This window comes from Lichenostomus cassidix, unplaced genomic scaffold, assembly GCF_008360975.1.
Source record: "Lichenostomus cassidix isolate B80296 unplaced genomic scaffold, HeHo_3.0 HiC_scaffold_518, whole genome shotgun sequence".
NCBI lineage: Eukaryota > Metazoa > Chordata > Aves > Passeriformes > Meliphagidae > Lichenostomus > Lichenostomus cassidix.
In genome coordinates this window covers 32,165-47,630 of record NW_028147744.1, presented here as the reverse complement: position 1 = coordinate 47,630, position 15,466 = coordinate 32,165, and the positions used below count along the sequence as shown (strand labels likewise).

The window sequence follows — 15,466 nt, the reverse complement described above, 5'->3', positions numbered from 1 at the left end:
GATTTGATCACAAAAATGTGTGTCTTGGACCTATCTTAGATTCAAAGTAGCAATGCCTAAAGTGTGGCTTTCCCCTCCTCACATTTTTCTGCTATAAAAAACCCACAAAACAAAACAACAACAACAAAAAAATCACAAAACCAACACATGCATTAAAAATTCATTAATCGTACTTCCTAAATGTTAGCCATGCAGAAATTAAAACAGCCAATTTGCTTAGAACTGCTTTATGCTCTTACAGCACAAAGGTTCATGTTTCACAAATCTGTAACTTCACACTACAATGCAACCTATTAGCTAATGTTATTTTTCTGATTTATAGATTATTGGTTTTTTAATGACTCCATGGTATTAAAAATTACTACATTTCTTATAATTTATTTTTCAGATACAAGTATTTGTCACCTATATGAAGAATTAGCATGCAATAAATATTTTAATACTTAAATACACACTATTCCTAATACAATACTTAAATAATACACTGTTTATTAACGTTCATTTTTCATAACACATTTTTGACTTATATGAAATTGTTACCATAAATAAATAACAAGATTTTAAAAACTAATATAAAACCATTTCCAAGACACAACTTAAGACTCATTTACCCAGATGTGATGGGGTTCAAAGCAATATGTCTGAAAATTTGGTTTAGATAGAGCAGGAAGTGTTTCAAAATATCTGCAATAATTTCAGGTCACAGTTCCAGCCAGAATGAGCACTTTAAGATTTTATCTGGGAGAGATGCAAGAGGAATGATACACAAAGGAAGGACAAGGAAAATCTAGTATGATGTCCTTCAAAAAGACATTTTAAAACTAAGTACAGTATTAGTTCCCCAGGAATCACTGACAAATGAATAAACAAGAGAGAGAAAACAAAACATGATGCAAACTCTAAAGCACAGTAAGACTAAGAATGTGAATGCCAAATTGTGCTTTCCATGGCATTCAAAGAGAGCACCTGTTGACAGAAGTGAAAGTCCCAGCACATGAGACAAAATTAATGCCGTATGCTTAAAACAATTATACTACCTTGACAGAAACCTCCCAAAAAATAGTAAAAAAATATTTGAGTGGCATTAATATTGTCCCACAACTTAAACCTGCAAAATACTTTCCATCTCTGAAATATGCAAAGTGCAAACAGCATCTTTGTGTTTACAACTTTCAAACTCAGATTTAATTTTTCCATTTTGCAAACTTCTTCCCTACATTTATTAATCCACTATGCATAAAAAATTAAATTAATCACTAACTTGCACATGGCTGAAAGTATAGGTTTCAAGTAGACATACAGAGAGCAAAGAGGACAGGACTGAGGAGCTACCCCTAACCCAACAGCTTCAATCAGACAGTACAAAATCTGAACATTTCAGACCTGGTGAGCCACTGCAAGCCCTTACATAGCTGTGAAACTCCCTGGCTTCAGAGAATCTACATTATATGGAATCTGACTCTAAAATGAGCCAAAACATTTGAATAGAGGTTTGGGGTTTTGTTTAGGGTTTTTTTTTTTTTTTGCAGATATATTTCAGACATGGAAGTCACAGTAAAGCATGAATGTTGCCAGCTCCTGACCCTGATCTTCCTTATCAATCCAGGGCTTTGAGCCCAAACTCAGTGCACACTTGCACAGTAACAGGCAGTAACTAGGCAATGGTACTGGGTAAACAGTAAAACCACATAACCACTCTAAAAGATATTATGTTCCAATGCACTTAACAAGTAAACTCTACTTTCTGCATTAATGATCAACATTCATTATTAATAGCTAAAGTAACGCAGTTATTCACCCTTTTGGGTGAATTCATGAGAATTAACTTCCACTTACACTTGCAGTGTTACTTTAATGCTTTTTCTGTTCCTCTTGTGGAAGGAATGTTTACAACTCACATGCTGATGCTGGAGGAGTAACTGATTTCAAACTCAATGCCATGGTTTCATAACTACACTTAAGGACTCACAGGGGAATAGAGTGTCACTGCTGAGTAATATGAATAATTTCACATTGTGAGATAAATGAGGCAAAGATAGGGCATTTATCCAAAAATCAATCCAGAGCCGCATGTAAGATTCCCTTTCATTTTTTCTTTCTTAAGTGAAGTGGGAAATATCTGTGGGTGATGTCATTTGGTTTCCAATTATAAAATACAGCATGCAGTCTGTAATTATAGATTTTGGCACAAACCAGCACAAGTTTCTCACTATGATGTCAAAGAGCTGGCCCTTAATTGGTCTTGCAAATGATTTTTTTTCCCTACATTGTAGCTATTTCACAACCAGTTAAGACATACTGCAGGCAAGGCTCTTTTACATTTATTTGTATTTTAGTAAATATTTTCAATTAAATTTTTATATCAGTTTTGAAGACTACTAACAAATGCATCAAACTGACATAATCATTATTTATCTTGATAAAAAACACTTCAATAGAAAATGGTTTGAACTTTACTTAAAAAAAAAAATAGAACTTTGCTGCCCTCTACCTGTCAATTCCCAGATTGTGGGAGAAGACGTAAAATCAGAAGTGGGTCCAAAGTCCCAGACTTCACAGAATTCTAAAGAGAGGTCAGAATTCAGCTACAATCACACAATCTGTCTTGACCAAGCAAAAAATCACAATTATTGTCCCCATTTATTGAGTTAAAATGAGGAAGTAGAATCACAACATGTTTTGGGTTGGAATGGACCTTAAAGATTGTGATCACCATCACCAAATGGGTATGGTTGGAAGGGACAGTGAGGTAATCTCATCCAACTTCCCTGTTCAAGCAAACTCTTCCTACAGCACATTGCATAGGATTGTATCCAGACGATTCTTGAATATCTCCAGCGAGGGAGACCAAGATCATATAGTTCCAACCCCAATGTCAAGGGCAGGGACACCTTCCAATAGAATAAGTTGCTCAAAGACCCATCCAGGCTGGCCTGGAACACTTCCAGGGATGGCGCATCCACAGCTTCCTGGACAACCTGTTACAACAGTGCCTCACCACCCACACAGCAACTAATTTCTTCCTAGTAGCCAATCTAAACCTGCCCTCTTTCAGTTCAAAGCCATTTCACCTTATCCTATCACTACGTGTCCTTGTAAAAAGTCTTTCTTGGAGCCCTTTCAGGTACTTGAAGGGGCTCTAAGCTCTCCTCAGAACCTTCTCTTCTCCAGGCTGAACAACTCAAATTCACTCAGCCTGTTCTCAGAGGAGAGGTGCTCCAGCCCTCCAATCATCTTCGTTGCCCTCAACTGGACTCATTTCAACAGGTCCCTGTCTTTCTTATGTTGGGGGCCCCAGAACTGGACACAGCACTCTATGTATTGTCTCATGAGAGCAGAGCAGAGGGGGAGAGTCACCTGCTGGCCACACTGCTTTAGACACAGTCCAGGACTAGGCTGGCTTTCTGGGCTGCAAGTGCACATTGCCAGCTCATGTTGAGCGCCTTAACAACCAAAATCCCCAAGTCCTTCTCCTCAGGGCTGCTCTCAATCCACCTCTTAGTGTTAGTGTTTGGAACCTTGCACTTGGCCTGGTTGAACTTCACAAGGCTCACACAGGCCCACATCTCCAGCCTGTCAGTGTCCCTCTGGATGGCATAACTTCCCTCCAGCTTGTCAGCCACACCACACAGCTCAGCGTCATTGCCAAACTGACTGAGGGTGCTCTTGATCCCACTGTCCATGTCACCAACAAACATGCTAAGCAGAGCCAGTCCCAATACTGACCCCTGCAGAACACCACCAGAATTACTGAATTCCACCTGGACACCGGGCTGTTGACCACAACTCTTTGAGTGTGGCCTTTCAGCCAATTCCCTACACACCAGGTAGTCCATCCATCAAATACATGGCTGCCCAGTTTAGAGATAAGGATGTCATGTGGAGCAGTGTCAAATATTTAGCACAAGTCCAGGTAGATGACATCAGTTGCTCTTCCTTCAACCACCAACACTAACTCTCTATGTAGAAGGCTCAAGATTTGTCAGCTATAATTTTCCCTTAGTAGAGCCATATTAGCTGTTACCAATCACCTAATTTTCCATGTGCCTTTGCACAAATTTTAGGAGGATCTGCTCCATGATCTTACCAGGCACTGAGATGAGATTGACTGGCTATAAATGCTATATTAATTCTCTAAAACTCTTAGGAAAATACAATAAAAAACCACCAACCAACCAGTTTAAGATTAAACATGAGAAGTAACATCAGAAGAATGATCACTAAATACTTTTAATTATATTCAGCTGTAAGACACTGTCCCAAAATTACTGGGACAGTGTCTTATATTTAGTCATCCATTAGTGAGACTACCAGCATGGTTTGCTTCAGGCCAAAGACACTCCATTTCAGTGCACGAAGGACAACAGCAATGATTCTCCTTCTGCTTTCTCTCAGTCACTTCCCTTTTACAAGCTATATTCCTCAAAAATTCTGCATTTTGCTGTTTAAAAAGGCCAGACCTGGACAAGAAAGCAAGAATCAATCTGCTCTTCAGATTTTCTGTTGCACTGAGAAGTGCTGAACATCTATGACTGAAATCACTGAAACAGAAGAAAACCTCTTCAATACTGTCCTTCTTCCATGAGAAATTTCATTTGTGCTAAATACTTGTGACCACAGAATCAATACAATGATTACTACACTCAAACACTGTTAATTGAGATGGCAACAGTTTTATTCGTTTTTAAATATTCAGTTTGTTCACTGCTGTCTCTTAATACCAACTTAATTAAAACACCAAAAGGAAAAAAGTCTCCTCTTAGAATGTCGTTTCCTACCCATCGTCCCCTCTCATTGAAGAATGATAAGAGCTTCCAGTGAATTATCTCCCGTGTCCCCAGTCGGTTCTATGAAATAAGGAGACTGAGACAATGTCCTTAATATCAAGATGACTAAAACCAAATAGGAATAAACCAAGTATTGCTTATATGAAACTAAAAGCTAAGGAGACACCTTCCACCCCTGTCACCTCACCTTTTGTTAACTGAAGCCATCAGCCAAAAGTAGGTGTACAAGGAATATAATGAATGTCCACTGCATTTTACTGAAGCCCTAAACTAAGACAGATGACTCAGGCGACTTGTATTGCACATTACAGCACACCAGGTCAAACATGCAGAGTATGTCACTAGCCTTAAAACATAATGAAGCATTTGCATCCAGTGGGTATAAACACACAGCCTACATCCTCTTTGTTAATTCTACTCTTTGAAAGCCAGTACCAAGTAAAACAAAGTGAGCACACCTTCTTTAGACGTGCTCTTGATTTACTCCAGAGAAACGCCCTTCTTCACACAGAATGAGACCGCACTAATGGTTTTTCCAACAAGTTTTATTCCAGCAACCCTTCAGATCTGATTCTTACTAAAATCCAAGAATTGGGATGGTGGGGAAAAGTTACTTTTTGTTAGGGTTAATGGCAAAACTTCTGAGACAGCTCGTTCTCTATAAAGCTTGCAAAGATGTAAGAAGAGCATACACTATCCAGTGAGTGAGAAGGGGCAAAAAGGCCTTTTCTCAGTCATGGTCTAGGTTCCACTCCCAGACAAAGCTAACAAATCAACACTGATCATCTCAGGATTACACCAGGCTCTGCTGACTACCACCACAGAGGATAAAAAGCCTCCAAGTTCACTTGGGATCTCATTTTATTAACCACACTGCTGCACAGAAACTACACCAGTGGGCTCCATTATAAAGTCTAAAGACAGATAGCCAGACAGACTCAGCAATTCAGACTTTGTTGGGGTTTCTTTTTAATCCTGAGCTTGTTTTAAAGAACAACTCCTTTCTTGTGAACTACCCAGAAAAGAAAAGAAAAAAAATAAAGAAAAAAAAAAGAGCAAGTCTTTCAAGAGGACCTGAAAACCTGATGAGCTTCAAATGCAAAAAATAACAAGCTTTTGAATGGAAACCATGGAGAGCCACTTTGGAAATTCAAGGACTGAAACAGTGAGCAAGCACATGAAAAAGGAATTAAATTTTGCTCATGAAAAAGGAATCAAACGAAAGCATCTTCTTCAAGAAAAGAACACAGAAGTCCTGGGGTTATCAAGTCATGGGAGCAACAAAATATGTGATTCAGTGGTAGACATTCTCACTTGGAATCTCATACTTTCAGCTGCTTTATTAACTTTCATAATTTCCTTATCCAAGTGAGAAGATTAACTAGTACTAAATGAATTCCCACAAGACATCAGAAGTCTTTGGAAGAGCTAAGCACAAGCAGAGAATCCTTGCTTGACTCTTACTCAGTTACTTCTAAAGCAATGCTTCACTGTGATACCAACACTCATTCAAGAACATTTCTGGTGTTTTGTTTGGGGTTTTTTTATTTGGTTTGGGTTTTTCTTGTAAATGTAGAGCTATCTTTACAAAGGGGACTGAAATGCAAGACAAATATTATTTGCATGGTTTGTTGTCTGTAAGTAAGCTATTGCTATGCCTTCTAGCAGATTAGTAGCATATTACCTTTATGGAGGAATTATAGAGATTACCAGTCCTTAAAAACATGCACAAGAAACTAATGTGAAATTACAGATGAAATTAATAAAAGATTCCATCTTTTGTTACAGATTAGCTTTCACAGAATACTTATGGAATTGTGTTTCTGTAGTATCACCAGAACCACCAGTTTTGTACGAGTAGTCCAACTGAGGTGTCCAACACTCAATCTTACTAAAGCAGGCTGGGTGCTGCCCTGTGTGTGTTGCTGCCATTGGCCTTGATGCACAGGGGGCCTTGGCACAGAGCACACTACTTCTATCAAAATGGGACTACTTTCCATATACTGAGTATATTTTTCTAGCAAATAGCAAATCACTAAACTGAAGCAGTTTAATCTCCTTTAAAGCTATTGCAGAAAATAAAATTAGTCTAACAATTTTGTCAGCATTAAAGCTGCTTCGATAAACCAAGTGCAATCAAAGACTGATAGCATGTGCGTAACACCTCACACTTAAAAATAGCCTTTTACACTTCATTAATCTCAATGTTTAAGCAGATGATGGAGGTTTACGAGTAAATGAGTACTAGCTTTCAAGCAGATTTGTTCTAAATAATTTATAGTTAAAATACATGTCAGTGCTGCTACACAGACATGAAAGTTGCAAAAATCATACAGCTGCAGTGAATATAGCTAGAAGATTACAAGGAGATTGCAACAGCTATAGGGTAAGGATCATCTTCTGTCTGTACTCTGAAATGCCTGCCAGGCTTTTAGGTGGTGTGAAAACAGAGTATAAAGTAACATTTTCATGAGGCATGTGTAGCATAAAGGTCAATCACATTTTTCAAACTATGTCTCTTTGTTACAACATAAATGTTGCTATTCCACAAGAGTATTTAAAACCAGCTGTTATTTTTAAAAGCCAGTGTTGTATTCTCATCAAATCAATAAAAAGCCAGGAAATCCCTGGAATCAGAAAACCTATACAGCTGTCCTCCTTACCTCTTATCCGTGTGACATAGAAATGCAGATTGTGACCGCATTGTGCAGATCTTAGCAGTGAATGCAGCTTTACAAGGTGCTTAGACTGAGTCTATTTCTTCTCACTTAAAGTTACATTATGCTAGACTTAAGGCATGCTTTATTTACATGCATTCAATCTCTAGTGGGAGTTTATATACTGTGCACTGGATAATTCTCTAAGTGAACAACAGTCCAGCATCAAGAAGAGTTTCATGCAGAATACAAATAGAAAGCATTAGACAACTACCTCCCAGGGACAGTGAGTTCCCTGGGCTTACGTTGGGGATGAGGATTGGTTGATCTGTTCACCCTCCGGGGCTGTCTGGAATTATAGATCAGGGACCTTATTGTCATACCCCAGCTGCTGCACAAAGCCACTAGAAGAAAGGAGATTTACGAGTATTTCAGCAGCACTGAACAAGGGATACAGAAGCTATACAACTGGGAGTACAGTGGCTCTAAATCTGCAGGCATTATGCAAAAAGAAAATGCAGAGTTCAGCATCAAGGGAGCTCTCCCAGAGCAATAGGACATCTTTGTAAATTCTCTAAAGAATAAATTTAACAGTTATTAAAGAACAACACCCTGTTATTGCAGTCACTGAACTTTACAACACGAGGAAAGATGCAAGGGATTTTCAGAAAGACATCTGTCATTTAACAGTGACAGTGACCTCAGCACAGACAAGGAATTCAAATCCCCAGTGATGGAAACAAATTAACCCCTTGGTACACAGTGGGTTGAGAACTCCAGCATTAGAACTGCTGTGCACTCTAACAGTAACAGCCTGGACAAGGTTTTACCTTCAGCCAAGCAATGGATGGAATGAGGGATATTCTCTAAATTATAGTTGCTGTACACAAAGACTACTTAATGACATTAACATCGTGCTACTGACAGTTGTAGAATCATAAAATCATTTAGGTTGGAAAAGACCTTTAAGATCTTTGAGTCCAACCATTAGTGTAATATAGCCGAGTCCACCACCAAACCATGTCCCAAAGTGCCACATCTATATGTCTTTTGAACACCTCCAGGGATGGTGACAGCCAACCTCCCTGGGCAGCCTGTTCCAAAGCTTGACTAACCCTTTAGTGACAAAGTTTTCCCCAATCTAAACTTTCCCTGATGCAATTTGAAGCAGTTTCCTCTTCTCCTACTGCTCCTTGCCTGGGAGAATGACCCCCCCCCCTCATTAACACCTCCTCCATTCAGGTAGTTGTTGATAGTGATAAGGTTCCCCTTGAGCCTGCTTTACTCCAGACTAAACATCCCCAGCTCCCTCTGCAGCTCATCGGACTTAGGCTCCAGACCATTCGCCAGCTCTGTTGCTCGTCTCTGGACAAGCTCCAGCTCCTCAATGTCCTTTTTGTTGTGAGGGGCCCAGAACTGGACACAGTATTCAAGGTGCAGCTTCACCCATGCCAAGTAAAGGGAGACAACCACTGCCCTGGTCCTGCTGACCACAATATTGTTGATACAGGCCAGGATGCCATTGGCCTTCTTGGCCACCTGGGCACACACAAGCTCTTGTTCAGCCACTTAGTAATCCAGACACTCTGTAGATGTCTGCAGGGCAAGAAGAGGGATAGGCCATAGACATTACTCCGTCCAGTGACTCTAGTAGTCCCCATGCAACCTATGGAGAGCAGGCCTGGATGAGAAGCTCTAAGCAGTAATACTGCAAGACATTCAGCACTTGACCCCAACTCTGATGTTAAGGCAACTTGTTAGTTGTCCATTCCCACATGTGTAACAGCTAATTAGCTTACCTTAGTTATGTTCTAAGAAATTCAAACAGGCTCCAATGTGTTTCTGGTGCGAAAAGAGGAAGACTTATTTACAGGTACATTTGGAGGAACTTTAATGACTAATGGTTAATGATACAGCAACCTTAATGGTAACAAAAGAAAAAAGGATGTGGACAACCATGTTATTAGCTGGTGATGAATGACATCTATCTTAAGACCTGTCTGAAGTGAGAAGATTGTAAAGGATTATACATTTAACAAAATGATCTTTTTTAATTGGGGCACATTAACACTTGTGGCTCTTTTCCTAAGTCCACACAACTGTTCTGCTCTGTAAAATCTTTGACAAATATTCACTTAAATACACAGTAGATTGTTCTTACTTACAATACATGCATTGTTCCCACCCCCATGTTATCCATCCTTTTTTGGTGACCCACAAAAATTCTTGACTTACCTTCACAGCTTTGGGTATATAAAGAATTCTACAAACACAGCAACAGTATGGAACACACATTCTAGATTCCACAAGGAAGATGTCCAAGGTAAACAGGAATGAAGATGGTAAGTCTCCATAAAAAGAACAGGCATATTTGTTGTAAATACTCAAATGTTTCACCTGAGGGGGACCAGAAAGGCAAACAGGTTACTTATTCTTTGTTCTCCTGTGACACTTGGTAATCTTCATATCACAGAGAAAAGAAACTACCAAACCCACAAAATACCCCTCAACCACACTTCTGCATACAGAAAGGACTTCATTTCAAATCAGAAGCATATGATAGTAAGGGGTTGTGGGGTCTTGTTAAGAAGTCTTCTCTTTTGTTTTTGCCTCAGCAGATTTTGATGCTCAAATTCACCCTCTGGGTATTTATTCCTTTTCCTGTCAGCATCAGCTTTGAAGTACCAAAGGATGGGATGAGGAAAGCTTAGATTTGGAGAGTAAGATCAGAAGTTCTTTTGTATTAGATGTTGGACTTCAGTTTATACACCCTTTTATTTAGACAAAAAGACTTATTATTCATCAGCTAACTGTATTTTAAGCCAGGCAAATCTGTTTGAATTAGGCTGCAGGACTTATTTGAACAGGAAGTACACTATTAAAGGAAGTACACTATTTAAAGAAGTACATTAATTTTAGAAATTAACTTTAAAAAATTACACAGATGATATGTTACTTATTTTTATACTTAGGAAAAACTTCACTGCTAACAAACTGGATGCAAAATTCTAATCCTCTCATGATTTGAAGGACTTCACTGCATGCTTTTGATTCAAGAGGATGTGGGATTTAGCAAGGCTAGGAGAGATCCAACTCCCTGATGGCTAGGGGCATTCCTTACAATAAAGTTTCTCTCTGCAATCTTGAAAGCTGAATAAGTGAGGACTTCAGTTAGTAGAAGAATAACCAATTGAAGAAAAGCTCTGGATCCTCTATTTTAGGGCTTCTTAGAGCAGAAGACATCCTAGAAGCTGAAAAATAGATTTCGAGAAAAGCTTCATTTTTATTTTTAAAAGTCTGACAGACAATAGCAAGAAATTGTAAAGCTACGATTCAGCAAACTGAAAACTGATTTAATTCCTTCTTGACTGTAAGCAAAACAGGAAAAGCCAAGGCAAGAAACTCTACAGGCTTGTTTCAAGATTTCAATCCTTCATATAGCACGAAAACAAGCCAAGTATTACGCAAGTATGATACTAATCATTCTACAGTTACACCAAGTAGCAAAAAAAATTGTATATAAAAAACCTGGTGCATTTGGGCTGCAATACATGTAAGAGTGCACATATATGGCAGTTATTCCCTGTGTGTAAATTACAAGGATTAGTGCCCATATTTCTTACTACTCCACTAGCCACCTACCAAGATCAACCCTAAAAAAACCAAAAAACACAAAACCCCACACAGCATTTGCCAACACTTCTCAGAGCAAAAAGATTTAAATTCTAGCTCCAGAAAGAGATAGAATGTGAAACAAGCTGTATGTATTCTTCAGCACAACTATAAACCACAAACACCATTCAGTCCCATGAAAGATTAAAAATACATCAGGATATTTCCAGCAGAAATAAAAATAGCATTAGTATCACTGTGCAAGTCAAAACCTTGCCATTCTTATGCAATGTAAATCATCACCTGAAACATTCCATGCCATTTTGACTACTCAGATAAGAGGCACCAAATGTCCTCTGTTGGCTCCACTCAAGACATTAAAACGTTATACAGCTCATGCACTGAAAGAGGATTACAGAGAGATCTTGCTTATCACATAGGACAAGCCTCTATTCCCAAGAGACATTTTTAAACATCCTGAAATACATTTCACTTAATGTCACTCTACTATCTCCAGAGTTTTTTCAAACTTCTCAATATTGGTTTTGGGATAGAACCTATCTGCCTGAACTCTAACTGCTTTTCCTTAACTGACTCTCCAAGAAACACCAATTAGTAACCAGTTATCTTCTGGAGTGTGAAACATCAACTACATTTCAGGTCCAGTCTTTCACTAATCTTTCACTTAGAGTGATCTTTAGAGATGGGGGATACATATATGTTCCCAAATTTTTTGTCTTTTTATAAACTGTATCATTCACAATAGTCAACATTCCAAGAAGGTTCTTACAAAATGATCTAGGGAAAGGCATACCCTACTGCAATCAAATACTTGTGAACAGTAGGCAATTGACAGCAATTGCTAGTGAATGTAAAGGAAACTGTTAAGGTCTCTAAGCAGGAATGTGTAAGTCAGGAGGCATCTTTCTCCAGGACTCCCTAAAGCTGTGGTCTTCATTTCTGAGATTCTGAAGCAAACAAATGTAATCTCCATTCAGTTTGGAATGAGTCTCTGTGTGTGTGTCTTACCAACGGTGTCACCTGGAATGGGCAGCCATCACTCCCTCCGAAGTTATTTCCATACTTCACTGATCTAGGAAAATTAATTTGATGAAACATTAGCTACAAAAGGGACCCAGGGACTCCATTTCAAGTTCCTCCTAGGCCTATGGAAGACAGCAATTTTGTCCATTATAATCAGCAGTTGTCCCCCCACTCCATCAAATCTGTCATCCAAGCATAAGGTTATCACTTAACAATTTGTAGGTGAGAACTGTTAGCATAAACTAGCAAATTATGTATTCTATGTATCAGTCAAATAATGAATGCTTCAAATTCAAAGATCCTGAAGTCATCATGGATGAAATGAGTGCAGCAATGGAAATAAAATACTGAGATCCTACGTGGACGGGCTTATCTTAGCTGAGTAGAAGCAACTTGATTCTCTCCAACTAAAAAGGAGGCATAGACAAAGAGAAAAAACTCACCACTTGCAGAAATTTGGGCAGCATCTCAATTCTCTTAACTACTGCAAGCAAATTCTCATTCTAAAGCTCTCGCCAGTTTCTAGAACACTGATATAATTCCTGTTAAATTGTCTGGGAAGAGATTACAAGATGCATCTTTCTCTTGTATAAGGCAAGAGACCTACAAGTAGAACACAAATAGTTGAATGACCAGCTGGTAAGGCAAAGGGGAGATTACACCTTAAAAGCAATGCAAATATGAATCTTGATCCTAGCCTTAACATGGAAGAGAATGAGTATTTAGAGACCTAGTTAAGCCTACATAACTAAAAGAGACACTGCTCAAACAGCTGCAGGCTTAACACATCTTTCAACCAACCCATGCTAACTTCTGGTTCCAAGCTGATACTTACAGGTACAACAATCTAGTTTACATCATGCTGATTTTTTAAATACACAATAAAAAATTATAGCACCATAAACAAGAGGTCAAGACACCAAACTCAGCTTCCTCTTTTTCACCATGTTGTTTTCTATTCTCCAAGCTACACTAAAAGGCAACAGCTAAATGGCTGCAATCCAAAGCATTCTTCAGAGTTGATTGCTACTAGAATTTCAGGCAGTGTAATATCTGAATCAAGTATTCCTCCATAATACTTGCACACTTTCCCCAGTTCAAAAATAGATCACTGAAAAAGTAAATTAGTTAGCAGGTGAGGTTTTAAGTATTTTAATACCACCTCTACACAGCCATGACTACAAATTAACACAAGGGCTTTCCAACAGGAATGTGCAATATTGCATTTAGGATGAGATTTTGAAAAAAAATCCCCTGGAGATTGTAGTAACTTGTGTCAAGTTACCTTATTAAGGGAAAAATGGTGTTAAGTTACTTCACTGCACTTAGAAACAGTCAAACCAGACATTTTCAGTTCTCATTAGTCAAAAGTTACATTAGCAGGAACTGTAGAAAAAATACAGGTGTACTTATTTCTAATTTCTAAGATAGACAAGAGTACACCACATGGACACATCTAGAAAGCACACTTCCCCCTGGCACACTGAGAAGGCTCAAGTACTTATCTGTCCTCATAGGTGGAGTCTGAATACATCAATACCCAGCAATAACTAACATGAGTCACTTAAATTCAACTACAAGTTTCAATGACAGTATCAAGATTTAATTTGAAACCAATTTAGTAGTGAACATGGGGAAATTCTTGAAATACTTAACCACAGACACCTTAAACAGTAATAATTCTTAAGTATTTTATTGCTACAAACTGGTACATCTTATCACAAAAAGCTACAAGGCGCATTATAAACACATACTCTATTATACAGAGTGCAATGCAGTCCCCCAAACAGCCACACTCAACAGCACAATTTTTCAAGTTACTCATTCTGTACTACAAGGTAAATATTTATAAGCTTACACCACAAAGCTTTTAAAATATTTACCCCACAGACCTGCCTTCCTTTTCAACTGATTAGACCAAAAGTTATTATTATATCCAACTTCCAATACACACACCAAAAAAATAGGATGCTTAAAAAAATATACAACACAATGTTTTGATCAGCTTTAACAGTCAGTTTTCTATAAAAAGCTCAACTAAAATAGTCTTAATTTCATTTTAAACAAAATCAGAAACACAGAGGAATTATATAAACAAGTTCTCCATGGAATGGAATGCATGCATATGGTGGGGAATCTTCAACTCCATTTAAGACTATTAAAAAGTCTCAGCCACTTTAGAGCAGAAATAAAAAGCTGGTTTGCCCCCACTAATGTAGTTTTGTTTTCTTGCACTTAGTTATCTTCAGTGTGGTCTAAAGTGAAATCAGTTTGTTCTTCAGTTTCTTCCTCCTCTTCTTCCTCCTCTTCCTCACCCTCAGCTGGCTCTTCAGCTTTGTCCTCTTCCTCTGTTTGCTGCTCCTGAGCCTGATCATTAACTTCAAAAGGATTTTCACCCTGAAGTAGAAGATTGAAAGCAAACACTTTGGTATTTATTTCAAATATAAAATAATACTCATCATTTCAGTGAATGAAACAGGCAGCCACTAAGAAATGCTACATTATTTTATAAAGCTTTTTAATAGTTGCAGTTTTTTGCAAGAAAATTGAAACAAGTTTGATTTTTTATACGCATGGGAAACTGGGTGTAAACTCTTTTAATGAAAGTAGAGATGGCACTGAGAAAAAGCCAAGTATGCTACACACAAATTTCACTTCAATATTCTGAAACTAAAATTACATGGTTAAGTTTCAACATGTTTTTATCAAGAACTACAGCTGCTTCCTTTTTTTCCCCAATTAAACCAAATTGGAACAGAAGAGTTTTGTTCTGCTTTTCCTTATTTGAAGTCTTTATTCACTCTGAGTAATTCTATGAAAAAAGGCAAACTCCTCAAAAAATGAAAAAGAAATCTAGAATTTATTACATTGACTAGCCTGAAATTCATTTCGCTGTCAACCTAGAAAAATTATCAATTTTCTCAGTACTTTAAACACATTGGCATTCTGGGTTCATATTTGCTCCATTTCGTGCAATAAATCAGTAAAAGATATATCTCACACCTTGCCCTGTTCATATATTTAAGAACTATGAATAATCATAAAGAATAACAACATGAAGTATTTATTAATAGCTTCTTGGCTTAAGGTCCTTTCATATTCATACACCTGATAAAGTAAGTCTGATCTGAGCTTAGGACACCAACCACCATCTACACTAGGACTAGGATTTTAAGACTATTATTTAGAAGAAGAAACAAAAGAAAAATTGAATGCTATCCCACTTGTCCTTTTTTGCCTTTTTTTTTTCCACCTCAGTTACATTTTTCAAGTAGAGTCTCCCAGGTGGCTACTGAAAAATTAAGAGAACTATTAAAATATTCAGTAAATGCCACGAAACAAAAGCTTGGGTTCAGTATTATTCTA

The 15,466-nt window shown here is 38.0% G+C and overlaps 1 protein-coding gene across 2 annotated transcripts in view; it reads right to left on the bottom strand.

The window, feature by feature from the left end:
- Positions 1-13,777: 13,777 nt before the first annotated feature.
- The window catches only part of LOC146420910 (DBIRD complex subunit ZNF326), a 26,416-nt gene continuing 24,727 nt past the window's right edge, over positions 13,778-15,466 (bottom strand). For both annotated transcript variants that reach the window (XM_085047890.1, XM_085047891.1), the window contains one exon: positions 13,778-14,497. In XM_085047890.1, the coding sequence (XP_084904016.1) occupies positions 14,336-14,497 (162 nt within the window). In that variant the 3' untranslated portion in view covers positions 13,778-14,335. The remainder of the gene's footprint in view (positions 14,498-15,466) is intronic.